This window comes from Anomaloglossus baeobatrachus, chromosome 4 (assembly GCF_048569485.1).
Source record: "Anomaloglossus baeobatrachus isolate aAnoBae1 chromosome 4, aAnoBae1.hap1, whole genome shotgun sequence".
Taxonomy (NCBI): Eukaryota; Metazoa; Chordata; class Amphibia; order Anura; family Aromobatidae; genus Anomaloglossus; species Anomaloglossus baeobatrachus.
In genome coordinates, this window is record NC_134356.1 from 473,336,263 (window position 1) to 473,359,493 (window position 23,231).

General features: G+C 43.6%; 1 protein-coding gene across 2 annotated transcripts in view; it reads left to right on the forward strand.

Moving 5' to 3' along the window:
• The window catches only part of THSD4 (thrombospondin type 1 domain containing 4), a 1,079,410-nt gene that overhangs the window by 1,000,089 nt on the left and 56,090 nt on the right, over nucleotides 1-23,231 (forward strand). For both annotated transcript variants that reach the window (XM_075345712.1, XM_075345713.1), the window contains one exon: nucleotides 5,968-6,172. In XM_075345712.1, the coding sequence (XP_075201827.1) occupies nucleotides 5,968-6,172 (205 nt within the window). The remainder of the gene's footprint in view (nucleotides 1-5,967; nucleotides 6,173-23,231) is intronic.

The following is a 23,231-nucleotide window of genomic DNA, read 5'->3' on the forward strand; positions in this document are numbered from 1 at the left end:
AGGTGACCATTGCTGCTGCATTAAGGATGGACTGTAGAAAAGAGAGTCTAGTTAGGGGGAGACCAATTAATAGAGAGTTACAGTAGTCAAGGCGAGAGTGGATCAGGGCCACAGTGAGGGTTTTTGTCGTTTTCATTGTGAGAAAGGGGTGAATTCTAGAGATGTTCTTGAGGTGCAAGCGGCAGGAGCGGGCAAGAGATTGTATGTGGGAGGTGTCAAGTATAACACCCAGACAGCGGGCCTGAGACCTAGGAGTTATAGTTGTGCCACACACAGAGAGGGAGATGTCAGATTTAGGAAGATTGGAAGACGGAAGAAAAAGAAGAACTTCAGTTTTTGAAAGGTTAAGTTTCAGATAGAGAGCAGACATGACATTGCAAACTGCAGTCAGGCAGTCGCTTGTGTTCTGTAGTACAGCGGGGGTGAGCTCAGGGGATGAGGTGTATAGCTGTGTGTCATCAGCATAAAGATGGTACTGAAAGTATTAAATATGGATGGTTTTATCCATCCAGTTCTACTGTTTGTCACTCCTCACTTGAGCTCACAGACCTGTCCTCCCCTGACATCCATGTGCCCTAATAAAGCATAATGACGTAAGTTTTTATTACAAGATACGCTATCATTATTACTAATTCTATTGGGTTTATTATTCATTGCTGAATGTAAATTGCAATAAATCTTTCATGATTCAATGTCAACTTAGAGCAAAGCCTTTAATGTTAGGTCATGGTATATTAGTATTGCTCAAATACATCTCTTGGATTGCATTTCTATTCAAAAATCAAAAGGTTAATTGTTTTTGCAAATGTAATACAATAAGGTTATCATCAAATTCCGGGATAAGTAGTTTTGTGCATTAATACCTAAAATATGGCAACACCAACTGCCCTCTTTAATGTGACATTCATTACTCTAACCTAAGATACGTTTCTGTACACTGTTTTTAGTGTGTAAATGTGGGTGAGACTTGTAGATTGTGAGGCATAGCCATTTTTATAAATAATGTATAAGACTTTTTGTCATTTTTATATCATCTAATGATTTTTAACTGCTGAGATCACAGTTGGCAACTTCTGCCAAGCGGCTGACAAAGACTTCGTGTGAATATGAAAGTTTTATTTTTTTAATACTAACTGGTAACTAGCCATGCATTGATAAAATTGTTGCAGAATTTTAGAAGCATATGTGCAAAACTCTTAGGCCCCGATTCAAAATATGAAAACCTTTACACCAGAAAACAGACATAAGACATTTTACAAATTTGTTTTCATGTAACTCGAAGTTGCACAAAAATTCTGCAACTTTTGCCATTTCTATGACAGTTTGAAGCAGCCCCTCCAAAATTAGGGGTGCTTTGAAGAACAGGGCAAGAATGGAGTGTAGCTACGCTTGCCCATCAAATTCAGTAAAAGTGCTGGCATTTCCTATGCTAGAAATGCTATCTCAGTTTCTGGCAAGGTGCACAACACTAATAAGGTGTGCATTATTCATTAAATGGCGTACTCTTCTTGATGAATTCATCATATCATATTCCGTGGAGCCTTTCATTAAGACTTTAGTGCTTTAGGGCAACAATAGTGTTAATGGATTGATAGCCTAGGGTATGTCCATACAATGTCTGTTAGGCTGATAAGCTTTGTGACCAGGCTGAAAAAGCAAAATATAAACACTAAAAAGAATGAACATATGTACTGAAATGTAAAAATGACTAGCTGTGCATATGTTCAGTTTTTTTAGCTTTTTTTTAACTGCCTCAGGTTTCTAAACGTGGTTAAGTGACTTGACCATTCTTCAGTCGGCACTTGCTTGTAAGTCGAATCACTATTTTATTCATGCAAGTAAAAAAAGAAAAGCCGTTTGCAAAGACGTCACCCAAGACGACCTAAAAGACTCTGTGCAAAAGTAGCTAAAGGAAATATACTACTGGTATTTCCAGAAACATCTCCTGCTAAAAACAACTTGTTGGGTTTGCTACTGAATAAAAGACTATTTGTGCACATACCCTAAGAGAATATATTAAGTAGAGATGAGCAAACCTGAGGTTCGGTTTTCGAACCGAACACCAAATTTTAAAATCAAGGTTCAGGTTCGTGGATCAGATACTTTACATGCAAATAAAACTCACGTGAGCAAAGCTGTGCTCAGGTACACTTGGTGCTCAGCCAGATGCAAGCCCCCTTTAGAGTTTGAACGCCACACACTGGGGGTAGTGATCAGCGTGATCAGATGTAGTGTGCAACTAAAAAAAAAGTTTGAAAAAGCCCGTCCACCCTCCTCCGGAAGTGATCTGCTTATGGCTGTATGTGGGCGGAGACTCAAACTGCCAATCAGTGACTTGATCTGGGGCTCTGGTCAAGCTCGAGCCTGTTGAACTAGCCTCGTTTGCTGCCGGCGAACGGAACTTCCATGGAACCACTCATCAATAATAAGACAAATTCTCATTTTATTTTTTGGGTTATCCATTATTATATCTGTTAGTATATTGGTTTATTACTTTAATTCATTTAAACTAAATAAAACTCAGCAACTTTTAATTAATTAAAAGTAATCCTACTTTCTGGAGCCTACAGATTTTATATAAAAGTATGTATCTCCATGATTACAGACTACAACTCCTGGCAAAAATTATGGACTCACCTGGCTCTGAGGATGTTCTTTCAGTTGTTTACTTTTGTTTAAAAAAAAAGCAGATCACAGACATGGCACAAAACTAAAGTCATTTCAAATTTCAACTTTATGGCTTTAAGAAACTCTTTAAAAAAAAAATCATAAAAACATAATGTGCTAGCCAGTTACTTTTCAAAACCAAACAGGGGGAACAAATTATGGAATCACTCAATTATGAGGAAAAAAATATGGAATCATGAAAAACAAACAAAATAACACTTCAATACATCCCTAGTAGTTTGTTGTACCACCTCTGGCTGTTATAACAGCTTTCAGTCTCTGAGGCATGGACTTAATGAGTGACAAACAGTACTCTTCATTAATCTAGCTCCAACTTTCTCTGATTGCTTTTGCCAGATCAGCTTTGCAGGTTGGAGCATTGTCATTTTCTTGAACTTCCACCAAAGATTTTCAATTGGATTGAGATCCGGACTATTTGCAGGCCATGAAATTGACCTTATGTGACTTCTTTCAGGAATATTTTCACAGTTTATGCTCTATGGCAGGATGCATTATCATCTTGATAAATGATTTCATCATTCCCAAACATCCTTTCAATTGATGGGATAAGAAAAGTGTCCAAATTTTAATGTAAACTTTGGCATTTATTGAAGATATAATGACAGCCATCTCCCCAGTGCCTTTACCTGACATGCAGCCCCATATCATCAATGACTGTGCAAATTAACATGTTCTCTTCATCTTTATAAATCTTATTGGAATGACACCTAACAAAAGTTCCAGCATCATCACCTTGCCCAATGGAGAATTGCAATTCATGACTGAATATGACTTTCATCCAGTCATCCACGATTGCTTTTCCTTAGCCCATTGTAACCTTGTTTTTTTCTGTTTAGGTGTTAATGATGGTTTTTGTTTAGCTTTTCTGTATGTAAATCCCATTTCCTTTAGGTGATTTCTTACAGTTTGGTCACAGTCATTGACTCCAGTTTCCTCCCATTTGTTCCTCATTTGTTTTGTTGTGCATTTCCTGTTTTGGAGACATATTGCTTTAAGTTTCCTGTCTTGAAGCTTTGATATCTTCCTTGGTCTACCAGTATTTTTGCCTTTTAACAACCTTCCCATGTTTTTTGTATTTGGTCCAGATTTTAGACAGCTGACTGTGAACAACCAACATCTTTTGCACATAATGATTTACCCTCTTTTAAGGGGTACTTTACACGCTACGACATCGCTAGAAATTGCTAGCGATGTCGAGCGCGATAGCACCCGCCCCCGTCGTATGGCTGATATGTGGTGATCGCTGCCGTAGCGAACATTATCTGTACAGCAGCATCACATGTATATACCTGCTCTGTGACATCGCTGTGACCGGCGAACCGCCTTTTTTCTAAGGGGGCGGTTCGTTCAGCGTCATAGCGATGTCACAGCAGCGTCACTGACCTGCCGTCCAATAGAAAAAGAGGGACGGAGATGAGCGGGACGTAACATCCCGCCCACCTCCTTCCTTCCGCATTGCCGGAGGCCGCAGGTAAGGAGGGGTTCCTCGTTCCTGCGGTGTCACACGTAGCGATGTGTGCTGCCGCAGGAATGATGAACAACATCGTTACTGCAGCAGCAACGATAATTGAGATTAGGGGGGGATGTCACCGATTAGTGATTTTGAATGTTTTTGCAACGATTCAAAATCGCTAATAGGTGTCACACGTAACGACATCGCTAACGCGGCCGGATGTGCGTCACAAAATCCGTGACCCCAATGAGATCACTTTAGCGATGTCGCAGCGTGTAAAGCCACCTTTAGAGTTTGATAATCCTCTCCTTTGCTTCAATTGACATCTCTCGTGTTGGAGCCATGATTCATGTCAGTCCACTTGGTGCCACAGCTCTTCAAGGTGTGATCACTCCTTTTTAGATGCAGACTAACGAGCAGATCTTATTTGATGCAGGTGTTCGTTTTAGGAATGAAAATTTACAGGGTGATTCCATTATTTTTACCTCAGAATTGAGTGATTCCATAATTTTTCCCCTTGTTTGGTCTTGAAAAGTAACCGTTACTGGCTAGCACATTATGTTTTCATGATTTTTTTAGTGTTTCTTAAAGCCAGAAAGTTGCCATTTGAAATGACTTATGTCTGTGATCTGCTTTTTTTTAAAACAAAAGTAAACAACTGAATGAACATCCTCAGAGCCAGGTAACTCCATAATTTTTTCCAGGGGTTGTAGAAACAAACAATTCAATTTCTTTCTTCAGTGTAGTATGATCCTCTAGTTACATTGGGAGAAATGCTTATATTAACAAAACTGCAAAAATGGAACAGGAGCACTATAAATTTGGTTCACTATGTGATTACATTTCGCCACATCCCTTTTTCTACAACTTTCAAACCTCTAGAAGAAGGTGTAAAAATTGTCTACAGTAAATCAAGAAGTAGCTGCCTTCAAAGTACTTCACTTTCTGTTGCAATTTTTCCTGAACTTTTGTAATTTTTTATAGGTTTTGTCAAGATTTGGATATGGCCTCTGATTGTAGGCAATCCTTCTATTCATAGTATGTTAATTTTAACAGGGTTGTCCAATACTGGAGAAAATCTGCTTAATGAATTCAGCACCAGAATTAATATAAAAAGATTGAATATGCAGCGGCATTGTTCCAATGATATTCCCAAGGAGAACATGGTATTTTTGTGCCACATGTAGGGATGAGCGAAGTGCTCGGTAATTCTAACGAGCATTTGGATGGACGGGTGCTCGGTACTCGATTACAGAGTATAATTAAAGTAAATGGGGAACTTAAGCATTTTTCCTGAAAATCTTCTGGAAAAATGCTTGAGTTCCCCGTTGACTTCCATTATACTATGTAAACGAGTACCAAGCACCCAGCCATCAAAATGCTTGTTAGCCTTACCGAGCACTTCACTCATCCCTAGCCACATGCTTGCTACAGCTAATGAGCGGCCTTTCATCAATTGCAGGTGATGAATATTCTGTGAGGGCAGTCGATATCTTTGATGAAGGCTGCAGTTGATTAGTAGCCACTCATTGGCATCAGTTGGCACAAGTCACAACAATGTCACCTAACCCCCGTGAACAGCAGCGATGATATCGCTGAAATGCCGCTGCTGCAAGACATGAGTATCCACTGTTTTTACCTTAATTTCAGTACTGATTGCATTAAACTGTTGTTGTCAAGTAGTAGACAACACCTTTAAGATCTGACTTACAGATACAATATATACAAATGAAGATGTGTTGTTTCTTCATTTTCACAAGATACATGTTAATGGGTTGTAGTTAATCTTCGTATTTGTTTTTGCTTCCCATTTCTTGTCTCTATAGCTGGGACATAGGAGAGTGGTCTGAGTGCAGTAAGACATGTGGTTTGGGTATGCAGCACCGCCAGATTCTGTGCAGGCACATCTATGCTAACCGCACCCATACGGTACAACCACACCGCTGTCAGACCCTGGAGAAGCCAGAGACAACAAGTACATGTCAGCTGAAGATCTGCAGCGAATGGCAAATCAGAGCAGACTGGACACCGGTAAGTCACAGATGGAAGGGGAAATATTAAGAGACCAAAATGCCATATTTCAAGCTTGCTACTACAGGTCTGAACATTTAGGGGCTGTGTCAACAAAACTGCCATATTTTTATTCCTGTCTTGAAAATGTGTGTGTTGGGGTACGGTGTGCCAACCTCATTACCAGGTAGTTGCCTCTTAATGAATTTGGCACATTTTTCAGTTGTCATGCCCTCTGGAAGAAATGCATACCACTTTTGTGATGAATTTGTTAGACATTCTCAGCCTCGCACACTTCGGATAGAGATTCACCCACAATATCGCCAAAAGTTGTTAAGTTTTTGGCACTATTTAAAGCTGTCTATGCCTGAAAACTGATATAAGCTGCATGATGAATTGGCTCCCTTCACCTTGTAAGATGATTTACTCTAGGCCAATTACTGACTGGTGTAATATGGCTTCCAATAAGAGCCTTGTAGTTAGTGGTGATAGATTTTATTAGGATAAGATAATATTCTACTTATGGCACTAAAATGATGATGGTTCATATGGAGTGACATTAAATTATGTCTTCTTATGCCATTTTATAACTTCTCGCAGACACAGTATACTGAATGGGTCCCATAGGCATCCGATAGGCCAATATATACAGTACACATATAAAATGTTTTTATTTCATACTGTCTTGAAATACAGATCTACCAAAGGTTATTTTGCTTCAGATAATACAATACTGGGATTTCACGTTACAAAAAATTGTAATTAGACTCCCAACTTGACATTGATCAATGTCTTGTACAGTATTAAGTTATTTTAACCATCTTGAAAACATATTGTTAAATAAAGTTTTTATGTTACATGTACTATTTAAGAAAAAATGTCAGTATTTAAAAAAGAAAATTAGTAATATTTCTAGATGCACACTGGCCATGAGGCTATTTTAGGCTCACACTAAGGGCTCTCTCATACAACTGTATAACTCGGACAAGTGCTATCTGATATTTTATTGTATAGCACTCACTCCAATGTAAGGCTGTTGTCACATTGCGTATTTACCTACGTTCACTGGTCCCGTCGGAGCATCCGTCCGAAACTCCCACCCCCTGAACCCGAACGTAGTCTACTACATATGGGTGTCCGCCTACAGAAAATGTATATGCCCGAAAATGGTGCAGGACAGAGCACACGCTGACTCCATTTGCTCTATTATAGTCAATGGCCCCGTCGGCGTATGTGTCCGAAACCCATCTTGCGAGGGGGAGGTGGGGTTCGGACAGAGGCCCTGACGGGATCAGTGAATGTAGGTAAAAACGCAATGTGAAAGCAGCCTTATACTTTAGGGCAGTGCCGATCAGCGCTTTTTTCTCATGCCAATTTGGCATGAAAAGAAACTGAAGCATGCTGCGATTGACAGCTTATATTGGACTGCGTGCACCCATACAAGTCTATAGGTGCATGTGAAACATTAGACTGCACTGTTGTTATCTAAGTGCAGACCAATATACGCTGAAACAGGTAATGGAGAAGATGCAGAGATTGAGTTCTCCATCTTCTCCTCACCTGTGCTCTGAGAATCAAGCAAGAATTTGAGCACAGTAAACTCATACTTGGCTCATTAGCAGGACCACTTATCACACGGATCCAACATTCACCTAATTCTGCTCCCTCTCCCTTTACAATAACATTTGCAGACGCTCATTATTTGTTTAGAGTCTTAAAAAGACCCACTGGTCAGTGTGAAAATTGTAAGATGCCTATTTTTTGTTTATCACAGACAATGATCTGGCTTTTTTTTTTTAAATTAAAAAAAACACATTCAACACAAAAACCTCATTTAAACAATGATAACAATATCTCTAAGTGAGGAAACCTATGAAAATTTATCAAGGTGATTTGTTGTGAGTCATGATAACCTTTGCTACATTCGCGTGCCTCAGATAGACAAATACCATCAGAAAATTTTATATATTGACAAGTTCACCAGGGGATAGAAATTGTGTGTGTATATATATAATATACATGTATAAAGTAAAGACCAAAAGTTTGGACACACCTTCTCATCTCTAGATCAACTATTAAGAGGAGACTTTGTGCAGCAGGCCTTCATGGTGAAATAGCTGCTAGGAAACCACTGCTAAGTACAGGCAACAAGCAGAAGAGACTTGTTTGGGCTAAACAACACAAGGAATGAACACTAGACCAGTGGAAATCTGTGCTTTAGTCTGATGAGTCCAAATTTGAGATCTTTGGATTCAACCACCGTGTCTTTGTAGAAAAGGTGAACGGATGGACTCTACCTGCCTGGTTTCCACCGTGAAGCATGGAGGAGGAGGTGTGATGGTGTAGGGGTGCTTTGCTGGTGACACTGTTGGGGATTTATTCAGAATTGAAGGCATACTAAACCAGCATGGCTACCACAGCATCTTGCAGCGGCATGCTATTCCATCCGGTTTGCGTTTAGTTGGACAATCATTTATTTTTCAACAGGACAATGACCCCAAACACACCTCCAGGCTGTGTAAGAGCTATTTGACTAAAAAGGAGAGTGATGAGGTGCTACGTCAGATGACCTGGCCTCCACTCTCACCAGACCTGAACCCAATCGAGACGGTTTGGGGTGAGCTGGACCGCAGAGTGAAGGCAAAAGGGCCAACAAGTGCTAAGTATCTCTGGGAACTCCTTCAAGACTGTTGGAAAACCATTTCCGGTGACTACCTCTTGAAGCTCATCAAGAGAATGCCAAGAGTGTGCAAAGCAGTAGTCAAAGCAAAAGGGGGCTACTTTGAAGAACCTAGAATATAAGACATATTTTCAGTTACTTCACACTTTAAGTATTTAATTCCACATGTTTTAATTCATAGTTTTGATGCCTTCAATGTGAATCTACAATTTTTAGAGTCATGAAAATAAAGAAAACTCTTTGAATGAGAAGGTGTGTCCAAGCTTTTGTTCTTTACCGTGTGTGTATATATATATATATATATCCCAGTATAGGATTGTAGCATGTATCCATCTATGCAAATCTGGTACAATGAGGAAAGTGTGGACTAATAATGCTTATAAAAATTTAACTTTTATTAACAATATTAAACTTTTTTTTTTTAAAACATACCAACATGAAGAGGACAGCAATAAGTGTAATAAAGAAGGCATGAGTCACACTTTAGTATGATATCCCATAATTTACAATGTGATATACATTATAAAGTACAATGCCATATCATATATGAAAAAGTACCATATAGGAGTTGTGAAATTTACTGTATTTTTCGCTTTATAAGACGCACCACAAATTTAGACATAAAAAAGGTAAAAAAAAAGAAAAAAGGGGTCTGTCTTATACTCCGGTGTTCTCTTACCAGAGGGGGCAGCAGTGGTGGTGAAGCGGGTCACAGGAGGCACAGGTTGTGCTGGCATGCGCGGCAGGTCAGTGGTGGCAGGTGCCGTGGCGTCCGTGGTGGCAGGTGCGGTGGCGTCCGTGGTGGCAGGAGCCGTGGGGTCCGTGGTGGCGGCAGCAGCGACGGCGGGTGAGTCCTGCAGCAGGCCGGTGCAGTTAAAGTTTCCGCGATCCCGGTTCAAATGGTCGCTCAGTGGTAGCAGAGGCGGTGACGGCTCAGTGGTGGCAGCGGCGGTGACGGCTCAGTGGTGGCAGCGGCGGTGATGGCTCTGTGGTGGCAGCGGCGGTGATGGCTCAGTGGTGGCAGCGGCGGTGACGGCTCAGTGGTGGCAGCGGCAGTGACGGCTCAGTGGTGGCAGTGGTGGCGACGGCTCAGTGGTGGAGCAAACCGATGCGGTGTTTTCCCAGTGTGTCCGCGGTCCCGATTCAAGTCACGGCGCCCGGAGCGGTGCATGCGCAGATGGAGCTCTCATCCCAGGGCTCCATCTACGCACGCGCTGACTCCCGGAGCAGCGCGTGCGCAGATGGAGCTCTCATCCAAGAGCTCCATCTGCGCATGCGCCCCCTCCCGGCGCCATCATTTGAAAGTGGGACCACGGACAAACTGGGTAACTTGCGTGCAAGCGGCAGGGTACCTGTGCATGCGTGCGGGCAGCAGCCGAGTGCCTGTGTGAGGGCGGCAGCCGCCTGCCGCCCGTACGGGCACCCGACTGCTGCCCGCACACAGCACCCGGCTGCCGCCGGCACACAGCACCCGGCTGCCGCCTGCACACAGCACCCGGCTGTCGCTCGCACACAGCCACGGGTACCCGGCTGCCACCGCACGCATGCACTGGTACCTGGCCGCTTGCACGCAGCCACAGGCACCCGGCCGCCCGATCGCCGCACAGACAGGACCCCCAGGTACCGCTATATTCGGATTATAAGACGCACCCCCCATTTTCCTCCCAAATTTTTGGGAGGAAAAGTTCGTCTTATAAAGCAAAAAATTTGGTATATGTCTCAATAGGATTATTTCCAATTGAATATTGACATATATGCGACACTCTATTTTTGTAAATAATGCACAGCTTATAATATACCAAATGGGATGTTTCTTTTTTAAAAATAGAACATGACTGCCTGCTTTGAGCTTCTGGCAGAGACTGAGCCTCAGTGATTAGTAGTGACGTCACTCAGGTTAGTTGTGGTCACAGCTGGATGTTGCCATGCCCCTGCACCTTTGACAGCAAGTAAACTGACCTTCATTGAACCTCAATGAACTTGGTGGCCTCACCTCAGAAGGTCCCCTGAGGTCAGGTTACCTGCGGTCACAGGTGGGGGGCCATGGGAACCTCCAGCTGTGACTGCAACAAACCTGAGTGACATCATCACTGATTGCTGAGGCTAAGTATCTGCTTGAAGCAGGCGGTCATGTTCTGTTGCTGCACACAGTGCCTTTAGATGTATTAGACCAGGAATAGTTGTGGGACCTCATGTGGATTACATCGGACTTGGGTCTTTGGGGGTTAATAAAATGGTGAAAGAGGTTGAGGTCCTTTTTGTATTTTATTTGAAATAAAGGATTTTTTCGGTGTTTGTTTATTTCTTTTCACTTACAGGTTAGTAATGGGAGGTTATTATGGTCAGTATTCAGTATTATATGAAGATATCCAAAATAGGACTCAAAATGGCATTTGAACTGTATTCAGACATGCGACTTTTTGATCATAAGACTTTCATGATGGATGCTGACTTAGCTTAATATAAAATGATGAAACATATATACATAACAAAAGGGTTTTTAGCCTAGTAAAATTAGCTGCAGAATCATTGCAACATTGGGTCTAGCGCTGACCCTTATTCTATTGTTACATATATACATATATATCTCAGAATAAGCTCTTTTTGCCATTTACCCAATAGAGGGAGTGTACGTATTCTTGGCTCCTATCCAACTGACTTCTATAAATGTATTTCAACTTTCGTGATTAAAGCAGTTATCTTTTCTACTTGGACCTGTGGTCATCTCTGGCAAGCTGTCCAAAGGAATCTTGTTCCTGCAAGACAACACCTCCACTCGAACTGCACGAGCGACCACAGCAAAACTGGCAGAGCTGGGCTTCCTGCTGTTGACCACCCACCTTATTCACCAGATCTAGCTCCCTCCGACTATCATCTGTTTCCAAACCTGAAGAAACAACTCAAGCAGGGCCGGCTCTAGGTTTTTGTGGGCCCTGGGCGAAAGAGTCTCAGTTGGCCCCATCCACACATAGACATGCACAGATACATACTCATAAAGGCATACGTACACATACATGGACAAAACAGAATTCATTGTCTTTCCTCCTCCTCACTCAACTCCCCCACCTGACATATCCATCAATGTCAATGGCTGCTCACTTTCCCCAGTGCCACGCGCTCGCTGCGTGGGAGTAATCCTAGACTCTGATCTCTCTTTCAAGCCAAACATCCAAGCCCTTTTCACCTCCCTCCTAGGATATAATGGGAGGCAATCACAAACACATAAAAACGCATTATAAATGTACACATACAGTTAATAAACATTGCCATAACACTTACCGGTCCCCGCGATCCCTCCTGAACTCTGTCTCCTGCCGCTATTCCATCCGATGATCGCTGAATCCTCCCGGTGACCAGCACTGCCAGCAGTGATGTAGGACCTATCGTGACGTCAAAATAGCCATGTGACCAGTCACGTGGCTATTATCTCATTGGCTACAGACTGGCCACATGACTATGACGCATCATGTAGGACCTGCGAGTGCATCTCTCCGGTACACGGTGCACATTTGTGTATCGCCGTTTACCGGTGACATGCTCTAGCACACGGTCGACTCCCCGTTCCGTTAGGGACCGGCTGACACAGCCGGTCATTAACGGAGATCACCGTTGCCATAGCAACGCAGTTAGCGGTGACGTCACCGCTAACCGCTGCATAACCAGATGCATAACCACCACTCACTGTGTCTGAACACAGGAAGCTGAGCTGACAGCCGCTCTCTGTGCATGCAGCAGCGTCTATTGTGAAGGAGAGGCCCGTGGGGGGATCAACGCTGCACAGGTACCGTGGGACACCGGGGAACACCGGTGGGGTTATAGGGGGCGACCTGGCAGGGCCTGGGGAGGAGTTTTCTGTCGCATGTGTCATGGCACATGCGACAGAAATCAGAGGAGTAGGGAGAATGCGGCTGGCGCGCTGCTGTGCGCGCGGCCATCTTGGATTTCTGGGAGGGCATCAGGGGGGGCACTTTGGCAACACCAGGGGACCGGGGAGGAGATTTATCGTATTTGTTCATGCCAGATGGGAGATAAATAATTTTTTACCGGCGCTGTCATTTACTTTAACGTGATCATCGGTGTACGGTGTATACCTGTGATCGCGTGAGCGGGGACCGGAAAAAACGTCCTGAATCATGATCTCCAGGGTCTCAGCTAGCCCTGAAACCCCGGAGATTTTCTGACGCTGAGGGGCGTTATTCACTTATTTCTGCCTGCTGTTTAGAAACGGCAGATCAGAATAAGGCTACATTAACACGACCGATCCATTTTTGCGGTCTGCAAAAAAACAGTCCGTTTTTTTTCACGGGTGCATCCGTGTGGCATCCGTTTCCGTTTCGTAGACGGTCCGTATGTCATCTGTTTGTCATCCGTGTGCCTACCGTTTTTTTTGTGTACTGCAAAAAAACTGAAGGAGGGTAAATGCATAAATTTACCCAGGATCCATAGCTTCATCCTACATGAGGCGGTCACATGTTCACTCCAATGCCATTTTCTACTGCTTTTCACAGCGTAGAGCGCTCTGGTGATTTTCTTGTGCTTGTGCACTTCATATCAGTCTTTTCTGTCATTATAATGGCAGAAAGACACATAATGTCCCACTCTCCTGCATTTTGTAATTTTGCACCCTTTGGTGCCTTTCATGTGGCACTAAGGGGTGCTTAGCTTTGTATTTAGCCAAAAAAATGAAAAAAAAATGACGTAGGGTTCCCCCTATTTTTGTAGCCAGCTAGGGTAAAGCAGATGGCTGCAGCCTGCAGACCACAGCTGGCAACCTCACCTTGGCTGGTAATCCAAAACTGAGGGCACCCCACGCTGTTATTTTAAATTAAATAAATAATTAAAAAAAAAAACACGTAGGGGTCCCCCCAAAATTGGATCACCAGCCAAGGTAAAGCAGACAGCTGGGGTCTGATATTCTCAGACAAGGGAGGTCCATGGTTATTGGACTCTCCCCAGCCTAAAAATAGCAGGCCGCAGCCGCCCCAGAAGTGGCGCATCCATTAGATGTGCCAATCCTGGTGCTTCGCCCCAGCTCATCCCGCGCCCTGGTGCAGGGGCAAACGGGGTAATATATGGGGTTAATACCAGATGTGTAATGTCACCTGGCACCAAGCCCTGGGGTTGGTGAGGTCAGGCGTCTATCAGATACCCGACATCACCAACCCAGTCAGTAATAAAAAAAAAATAGACGACAAACACATTTTTATTTGAAAAATACTCCCCAATACATTCCCTCTTTAACCAATTTATTAGAAAGAAAAACAAATCCAGGTCTGCTGTAATCCAAGGGGTTGCCATGAGGATCCACACTGTCCCAGTCAATGAAGAGCAGGATGTTCCCCATTGGCTGGGAGAGCAGTGCAGTGACCTGAGCTAACATCAATGGGTCAGCCCAGGTCACTGCAGGGCATGACAAGTGCTGCTGTCAGCGAGGTACATTACCTGCGCTGATCTCCTGCACTGCTGACAGCACCTGTCACTGAGTTCAATGACCGCCGCCTTCACAGCCAAGTATCGCAAAAGGCCCGTGACGTCACCGCTAGTCAGTCTCGGGTCGGAAGCGAGAGAAGGTGATGTGACAAGCGGCGGCCATGGAGGACAGTGACAGCGCTGAGGTCGGGACTTCATCACCGCAGGTAAGCCGAGCGGGACCATGTGTGCAGAGTGCCAGGAGGACGTCAGTGTCGTGGACTGCATGACTGGGGACGTGTGTGTGTGTGTGTGTGTTTGTGTGTGTGTGTGTATGTATGTGTACATGCCACGTGCAGGAGGGGGCGGAGCGAGCTGAGCGGGGAAGTGTGGGCTTCCTGCACGTAACTAGGATAAACATCGGGTTACTAACCAAAGCGCTTTGCTTGGATACCCGATGTTTATCTTGGTCACCAGCTTCTGGCAGGCTGCCAGCGATGGCTCCTGCACACTGTAGCTGTAAAAAGCCCTGCTTTTTGCTGCTAGAACCGTTCTCGAACGTAACTAGAACTATCGAGCTTTAGCAAAAAGCTCGAGTTCTAGTTCTATCTAGAACAGCCCCCAAAATCACTCGAGCCGCGAACTGGAGAACCTCGAACCGCGAACTGCGCTCAACTCTAACCCTCAGTCTGATAGAGCACCACACAATCAGCTCTACCCTAACCTACTGTATCCTCATCTATCTTTTGTAGACTGTGAGCCCTCGCGGGCAGGGACCTCTCTCCTCCTGTACCTGTCTGTGTCTTGTACTGTTTATGAATATTCTACTTGTCCCTATTATGTATACCCCTTTCACATGTAAAACGCCATGGAATTGATGGCGCTATAATAATAAATAATAATAATAATACTTATTTAAAGAGAAATTCACAAAAACACATATAAATAGACATAAATCTATACACAGTCATATACACTGACATACATAGATACACATCATACATGCACACACACATTATTTTTATATATTTATACTGTACATATTTCTAATATTGGGAAGCTGGAAACAGCCTCATTCACCTCCCCGCTTGTCTAACAGACATGGGCGCACATAGAGCACACTAACACTGCTGTATAAACATCACAAGAGAGGCTGGGGACATACACATTACTGGGGGGGAATACATATTACTGAGGAAAGGAGTATACAGAACTGGGGGGGCATACAGCTCTAGAGGAGGGCAGTGACTGAGGTGGGGGGACAAACAGCTCTAAGGTGGGGGGTGACATGCAAGTCTGGGCGTATACAGCTCTGGGGTGGGGGAGACATACAGCTCTGGGGGGTATACAGCACTGGGGTGGGGGTCATACAGCTCTGAGGGGGTATACAGCACCTGGGTGGAGGGGACATACAACTCTGGGGGTTTAGTAGTATGCAGCCCCCATATTCCTCCATATATTGTTATGCAGCCCCCATATGGCACTGTGCAGCCCCCATATAACATTAAGCAGCCCCCATATAAGCACCTTCATGTAATATACAGCCCGCATATAGCACAATGCAGACCCAGATAGTATTAGGCATCCTCATGTAGTATACAGCCCCTATATAGCACAATGCAGACACACATAGCATTAGGCACCTTCATGTAGTATACAACCCACATATAGCACAATGCAGACCCAGATAACAATAGGCACCCTCATGTAGTATACAGCCCACATATAGCACAATGCAGACTCGGATAGCACTAGGCACCCTCATGAAGTATACAGCCCACATATAGCACAGTACAAACCCAGATTGCATTAGGCACCCTCATGTAGTATACAACCCCTATATACCACAGTGCAGAGCCAGATAGCATTAGGTACCCTTATGTAGTGCAGAGCCCCTATATAGTACACTGCAGAGTCAGATAGCATATAAACAACAGAAACGGAGTATTTGCGTGCAAATATTTAATAATTTTAATATGGACAATTACAAATACATGTAGAAAACATTTAAAAAGCATAGATCCGGCAAAAAATACATGTGGTCCCCGTGAATCACCCAAAATATTAAAATGGACGTAATCAGGAGAAAGTCTCAGTATACAAAAAATATGGCAACTGGCTGCGGCTATATACAGTGCGGCATAGTAAAAAATTGCTTACCAATATATAGGTGCTTTAGAGGGACCAGTCAGAGGGCACCTATTGGTAAGCAATTGTGCTGTCTCCATTTGCCTTGGTCCCTTATGGAGCTGATCTTTTTAGTATGTAGTGTATTTTTTCCCGGATATATGCTTCTTAAATGTTTTCTACATGTATTTGTAATTGTACATACTAAAATTATTAAATATTTGCACGCAAATACTCCGTTTCTCTTGTTTATATACTAGTCCTTTTGCAGTGTGCTGTCTCTGGGACATTCTGGTGGGTTAAATTATACCTTTTACCAGTATGACCCTTTTGAGACCATAAGGTTTAACCATGAGGCTTCTTGTTTGGAGAGTCAGATAGCATTAGGCACCCTCATGTAGTATACAGCCCCTATACACCACAGTGCAAAGCCAGATAGGAGTAGGCACCCTCATATAGTATACAGCCTGTATATAGCACAGCTGTATATAGCACAGTGCAGAGCCAGAGAGCAGTAGGCACCCTCATATAGTATACAGCTTGTATATAGCATAGCTGTACACAGCACAGTGCAGAGCCAGAGATAGCAGTAGACACCCTCATGTAGTATACAGCTTGTATATAGCACAGCTGTATACAGCACAGTGCAGAGCCAGAGGTAGCAGTAGGCACCCTCATGTAGTATACAGCCTGCATATAGCACAGCTGTATACAACACAGTGCAGAGCCAGATAGGAGTAGGCACTCTCATATATTACACAGCCTGTATATAGCACAGCTGTATATAGCACAGTGCAGAGCAAGAGAGCAGTAGACACCATCATGTAGTATACAGTTTGTATATAGCACAGCTGTATACAGCACAGTGCAGAGCCAGAGAGCAGTAGGCACCCTCATGTAGTATACAGCTTGTATATAGCACAGCCTGTATATAGCACAGTGCAGAGCCAGAGAGCAGTAGGCACCCTCATGTAGTATACAGCTTGTATATAGCACAGCTGTATACAGCACAGTGCAGAGCCAGAGAGCAGTAGGCACCCTCATGTAGTATACAGCTTGTATATAGCACAGCTGTATACAGCACAGTGCAGAGCCAGAGAGCAGTAGGCACCCTCATGTAGTATACAGCTTGTATGTAGCACAGCTGTATACAGCACAGTGCAGAGCCAGAGAGCAGTAAGCACCCTCATGTAATATACAGCTTGTATATAGCATAGATGTATACAGCACAGTGCAGAGTAGAGATGAGCGAACTGGTCCCGGTTCGGCTCGAGGCCGGTTTGCCGAACGGGGGTCCCGTTCGAGTTCGGTTCGTCGAACGTTCGACGAACCGAACTCGAACGTATAGGCTATAATGGGAGGCAATCACAAACACATAAAAATGCATTATAAATGTACACAAACAGTTAATAAACATTGCCATAACACTTACCGGTCCTCGCGATCCCTTCTGCACTCTGTCTCCTGCCGCTATTCCATCCGATGATCGCTGAATCCTCCCGGTGACCTGCACTGCCAGCAGAGATGCAGGACCTATCGTGACGTCAAAATAGCCATGTGACCAGTCACGTGGCTATTATCTCATTGGCTACAGACTGGTCACATGACTATGACACGTCATGTAGGACCTGCGAGTGCATCTCTCCGGTACACGGTGCACATATGTGTATCGCCGTGTACCGGCGACATGCTCTAGCACACGGTCGACTCCCCGTTCCGTTAGGGACCGGCTGACACAGCCGGTCATTAACGGAGATCACCGTTGCCATAGCAACGCAGTTAGCGGTGACGTCACCGCTAACCGCGGCTCCGAGAGCACCGTTGCTATGGTAATGCGTCTGTCAGCGTTACCGCTAGCAGCCAGCACTGATCACTCACGGAGTGAAGGCTGCACGCTGCTTCCCGATTGTAGTGATGATTGTAGTGAGGATGGAGGTTCCCCAGCCCCAAGTGATGAGCTGGTGCACCTCATCCTCACTACAATCATCACTACTACTACACTAGAAAGAAAGAAGACAGAAGAGCAGGATCGTGGAGGGCTGACAGGGGGTAATAAAGATGGAGTCTCTAATGTGTCTGTGTATTTATTTCTATTAAAGTATTTTTTCTCTGTGTGGTGTCTTTTTTTTAACCCTTTATTGGAGATTCTTAATGGCCGGGTCAAACGTGCCTGACATTAAGCATCTCTGGCTTAATACTGGCTAGTAAAACAAAGCCAGTATTAACTCATGATTACCCAACAAGCCACCCGGCTCCAGGGCTGTTGGAAGAGTTGGATACAGCGCCAGATGATGGCGCTTCTATGAGAGCGCCATTTTCTGGGACGGCTGCAGACTGAAATCCGCAGCAGAGGCGCCCACAAACCTCGGGCTAACCTGTGCTGCGGATTCCAATCCCCAGCTGCCTAGTTGTACCCGGCTGGACACAAAAATAGGGCGAAGCCCACGTCATTTGTTTTTTAATTATTTCATGAAATAAGTGAAATAATTAAAAAAAACGGGCTTCCCTATATTTTTGGTTCCCAGCCGGGTACAAATAGGCAACTGGGGGTTGGAGGCAGCCCGTGGCTGCCAGCTGTACCTGGCTAGCATACAAAAATATGGCGAAGCCCACGTCATTTTTTTGGTGGGCAAAAAACTTCTGCATACAGTCCTGGATGGAGTATGCTGAGCCTTGTAGTTCTGCAGCTGCTGTCTGCTCTTCTCCATACAGACAGACAGCAGCTGCAGAACTACAAGGCTCAGCATACTCCATCCAGGACTGTATGCAGAAGTTTTTGCCCCCTGAAAAAATTATGTGGGCTTCGCCATATTTTTGTATGCTAGCCAGGTACAGCAGGCAGGTACGGCTGCCCCCAACCCCCAGTTGCCTATTTGTACCCGGCTGGGAACCAAAAATAAAGGGAAGCCCTTTTTTTATTATTTCATGAATTTCATGAAATAATTAGAAAACAAATGATGTAGGCTTTGCCCCATTTTTGTGTCCAGCCAGGTACAACTAGGCAGCTGGGGATTGGAATCCGCACCACAGGTTGGCCTGAGCTTTCTGGGCCCCACTGCTGAGAATTGCAGTCTGCAGCCGCCTCAGAAAATGGCATTTTCATAGAAGCGCCATCTTCTGGCGCTGTATCCAACTCTTCCAGCACCTGCCTGCTATACCTGGCTAGCATACAAAAATATGGCGAAGCTCACGTCCTTTTTTTGTAGTTTTTTGGCAAAAAAAATAAAAAATGCTTCCCTGGATTTTCCATTGCCAGTGAAGGTAACACCAAGCAGTGGGGGTTAGCAGCCAGTAGCTGCTTGGATTACCCTTAGCTAGCAATACAAAAAATGCAGCGGGAGCCCATATATATTTTTTTTAATTATTTATTTAAATAACTAAAAATAAAATGGGCTTCCCTGTATTTTGATTGCTGGACATCACAGTGCTGTAAAAATAAATCTTTAAAAAAATGACGTAGCGCTCCGCGGTATTTTTGATTCTCAGCGCAGATAAAGCAGACAGCTATGGGTTGCCACCCCCATCTGCCTGCCGTTACCTTGGTTGGCAATCAAAATACAGGGAAGCCCATTAATTTTTTCTATTTAAAAAATAGTTAAAAAAAAAAAAATTACGTTGGGTCCCCCCATTTTTGATAGCCAGCTAGGGTAAAGCAGACGACTGTAGCCTGAAAACCACAGCTGGCAGCTTTACCGTGGTTGGGGATCCAATGTGGAGGTCCCCTCAGGCTCTTTTTTATAATTATTTTATAAATATTAATAATTACACAATAAAAGTAGGGTCCCCCCCAAATTGGATCACCAGCCAAGGTAAAGCGGACAGCTGTGGTCTGGTATTCTCAGGGTGGGAAGGTCCATAGTTATTGGGCCTTCACAGCCTAAAAATAGCAGGCCGCAGGCACCCCAGACATGGCGCATCCACTAGATGCGCCAATCCTGGCGCTTCACCCCAGCTCATCCCGTGCCCTGGTGCAGTGGCAAACGGGGTAATAAATCGGGTTGATACTAGCTGTAAAGTCACCTGAGATCAAGCCCAGCAGTTTGTGATGTCATGGCGTCTATTAGATACCCAACATCATAAACTGTCAGTACTAACAAAAACAAAAAATCGACAAAAGAAATTTATTTGAAAAAACAGTCCCCAAAACATTTCCTCTTTCACCAATTTATTGTAAGAAAAAAAATAAAGGGGTCCAACGACGACTCTGGACCGTCTAGAATATGGGGGGGAGACACTCAGGGAACGTATCCCCCATTTTCTAGGAGTGCGGACCCTTCATGTGAGGAGTGTGGGTGCAATGAATCTGCACTCACTCTCCCCGGGTCCACAGCAGCAGAGTCCATGTCGTAATGGTTGCTACCAAAGCTGCAATGCCCTGCTCATGAGGTAAGGGCATGCCTAATCAGGAGAACTACTGTAGAGGAAGCTCTGCTCACTGGTATATAGGTGCTCAGAGGTAATAATAGATAAAATTAGTGAGTAACCTCGGCACTCTATATCTCCCAGACTAAGGGTATGTGCGCACGTTGCTTTTTACCTGCTTTTTACCTGCTTTTTTGCTGCTTTTTCTTCTGCGCTGTTTAATGCCAAAATGGATATGTTCTTCTATTCAAGCAAAGTCTATGGGAATTTGGGTTTCTTGTTCACACTATGTTGTTCAAAATGCTGCCTTTTTGTGGCAGAACTTTGGTCAAAAACTCAGCTTTTCAAAGAAGCAACATGTCAATTGTTTTTGCCATTTGGGTTTTGCACTGCAAAGCTGAGTTTTTGACCAAAGTTCTGCCACAAAAAGGCAGCATTTTGAACAACATAGTGTGAACAAGAAACCCAAATTCCCATAGACTTTGCTTGAATAGAAGAACACATCCATTTTGGCATTAAACAGCGCAGAAGAAAAAGCAGCAAAAAAGCAAGTAAAAAGCAACGTGCGCACATACCCTAAGTCAGTAAGTCACAATGGATAGTACTGCAAAATCACTCTTTATTGGTCCGTATTAAGAAAATTTTTTTTTCATAAGCATATATGTTTTTGTCCAAAACAAGTTACAAATGACGTTTCGGCCTGAGCCTTCGTCAGATTGGACTTATCTGCATGTAATCATGAAAAATGACAATAATCAGTATCACATAAGAGTGAGAGAACAATAACATAAACTCGAACAATGTAGAGGTACAATTGGGATGCAGCAAAAAAATTGCAACACAGCAAGAAATGAAACACATGATACAAATGTCATAATAAAGTACAAGGACAATATAGTAATGACAAATATGGGGTCAGAGTAGGCTTAGACAGCTCTGGTACGAAAGAGATGTCAATCATAAAGTAACATGTGCAGTAGGTGTAGAGCTACAGTATGCATGGCAGAGCTAATGGGTAGACCGACCATAGAAAAAGAACGGAGAAAAAGTGGAGAAAAAGTGGAGAAAAAGTGGAGAAAAAGTGGAGAAAAAAGTGGAGAAAAAAGTGGAGAAAAAAGTGGAGAAAAAAGTGGAGAAAAAAGTGGAGAAAAAAGTGGAGAAAAAAGTGGAGAAAAAAGTGGAGAAAAAAGTGGAGAAAAAAGTGGAGAAAAAAGTGGAGAAAAAGTGGAGAAAAAGTGGAGAAAAAGTGGAGAATAAATGGAGAATAAATGGAGAAAAAGTGGAGAAAAAGTGGAGAAAAAGTGGAGAAAAAGTGGAGAAAAAGTGGAGAATAAATGGAGAATAAATGGAGAATAAATGGAGAAAAAGTGGAGAAAAAGTGGAGAATAAATGGAGAATAAATGGAGAATAAATGGAGAATAAATGGAGAAAAAGTGGAGAAAAAGTGGAGAAAAAGTGGAGAAAAAGTGGAGAAAAAGTGGAGAAAAAGTGGAGAAAAAGTGGAGAAAAAGTGGAGAAAAAGTGGAGAAAAAGTGGAGAAAAAGTGGAGAATAAATGGAGAATAAATGGAGAAAAAGTGGAGAAAAAGTGGAGAAAAAGTGGAGAAAAAGTGGAGAATAAATGGAGAATAAATGGAGAAAAAGTGGAGAAAAAGTGGAGAATAAATGAAGAATAAATGGAGAAAAAGTAGAGAATAAATGGAGAAAAAGTGGAGAAAAAGTGGAGAAAAAGTGGAGAAAAAGTGGAGAAAAAGTGGAGAAAAAGTGGAGCACCCTTTGGTGTCCTTCATGTGGCACTAAGGGGTGCTTAGCTTTGTATTTTGCCAAAAAAATGAAAAAAAAAAATGACGTAGGGTTCCCCCTAGTTTTGTAGCCAGCTAGGGTAAAGCAGACGGCTGCAGCCTGCAGACCACAGCTGGCAACCTCACCTTGGCTGGTAATCCAAAACTGAGGGCACCCCACGCTGTTATTTTAAATTAAATAAATAATTTAAAAAAAAAAACACGTAGGGGTCCCCCAAAATTGGATCACCAGCCAAGGTAAAGCAGACAGCTGGGGCCTGATATTCTCAGACTAGGGAGGTCCATGGTTATTGGACTCTCCCAAGCCTAAAAATAGCAGGCCGCAGCCGCCCCAGAAGTGGCGCATCCATTAGATGCGCCAATCCTGGTGCTTTGCCCCAGCTCATCCCGCGCCCTGGTGCGGTGGCAAACGGGGTAATATATGGGGTTAATACCAGATGTGTAATGTCACCTGGCATCAAGCCCTGGGGTTGGTGAGGTCAGGCGTCTATCAGATACCCGACATCACCAAAACAGTCAGTAATAAAAAAAAATAGACGACAAACACATTTTTATTTGAAAAAACACTCCCCAAAACATTCCCTCTTTAACCAATTTATTAGAATGAAAAACAAATCCAGGTCTGGTGTAATCCAAGGGGTTGCCATGACGATCCACACTGTCCCAGTCAATGAAGAGCAGGATGTTCCCCATTGGCTGGG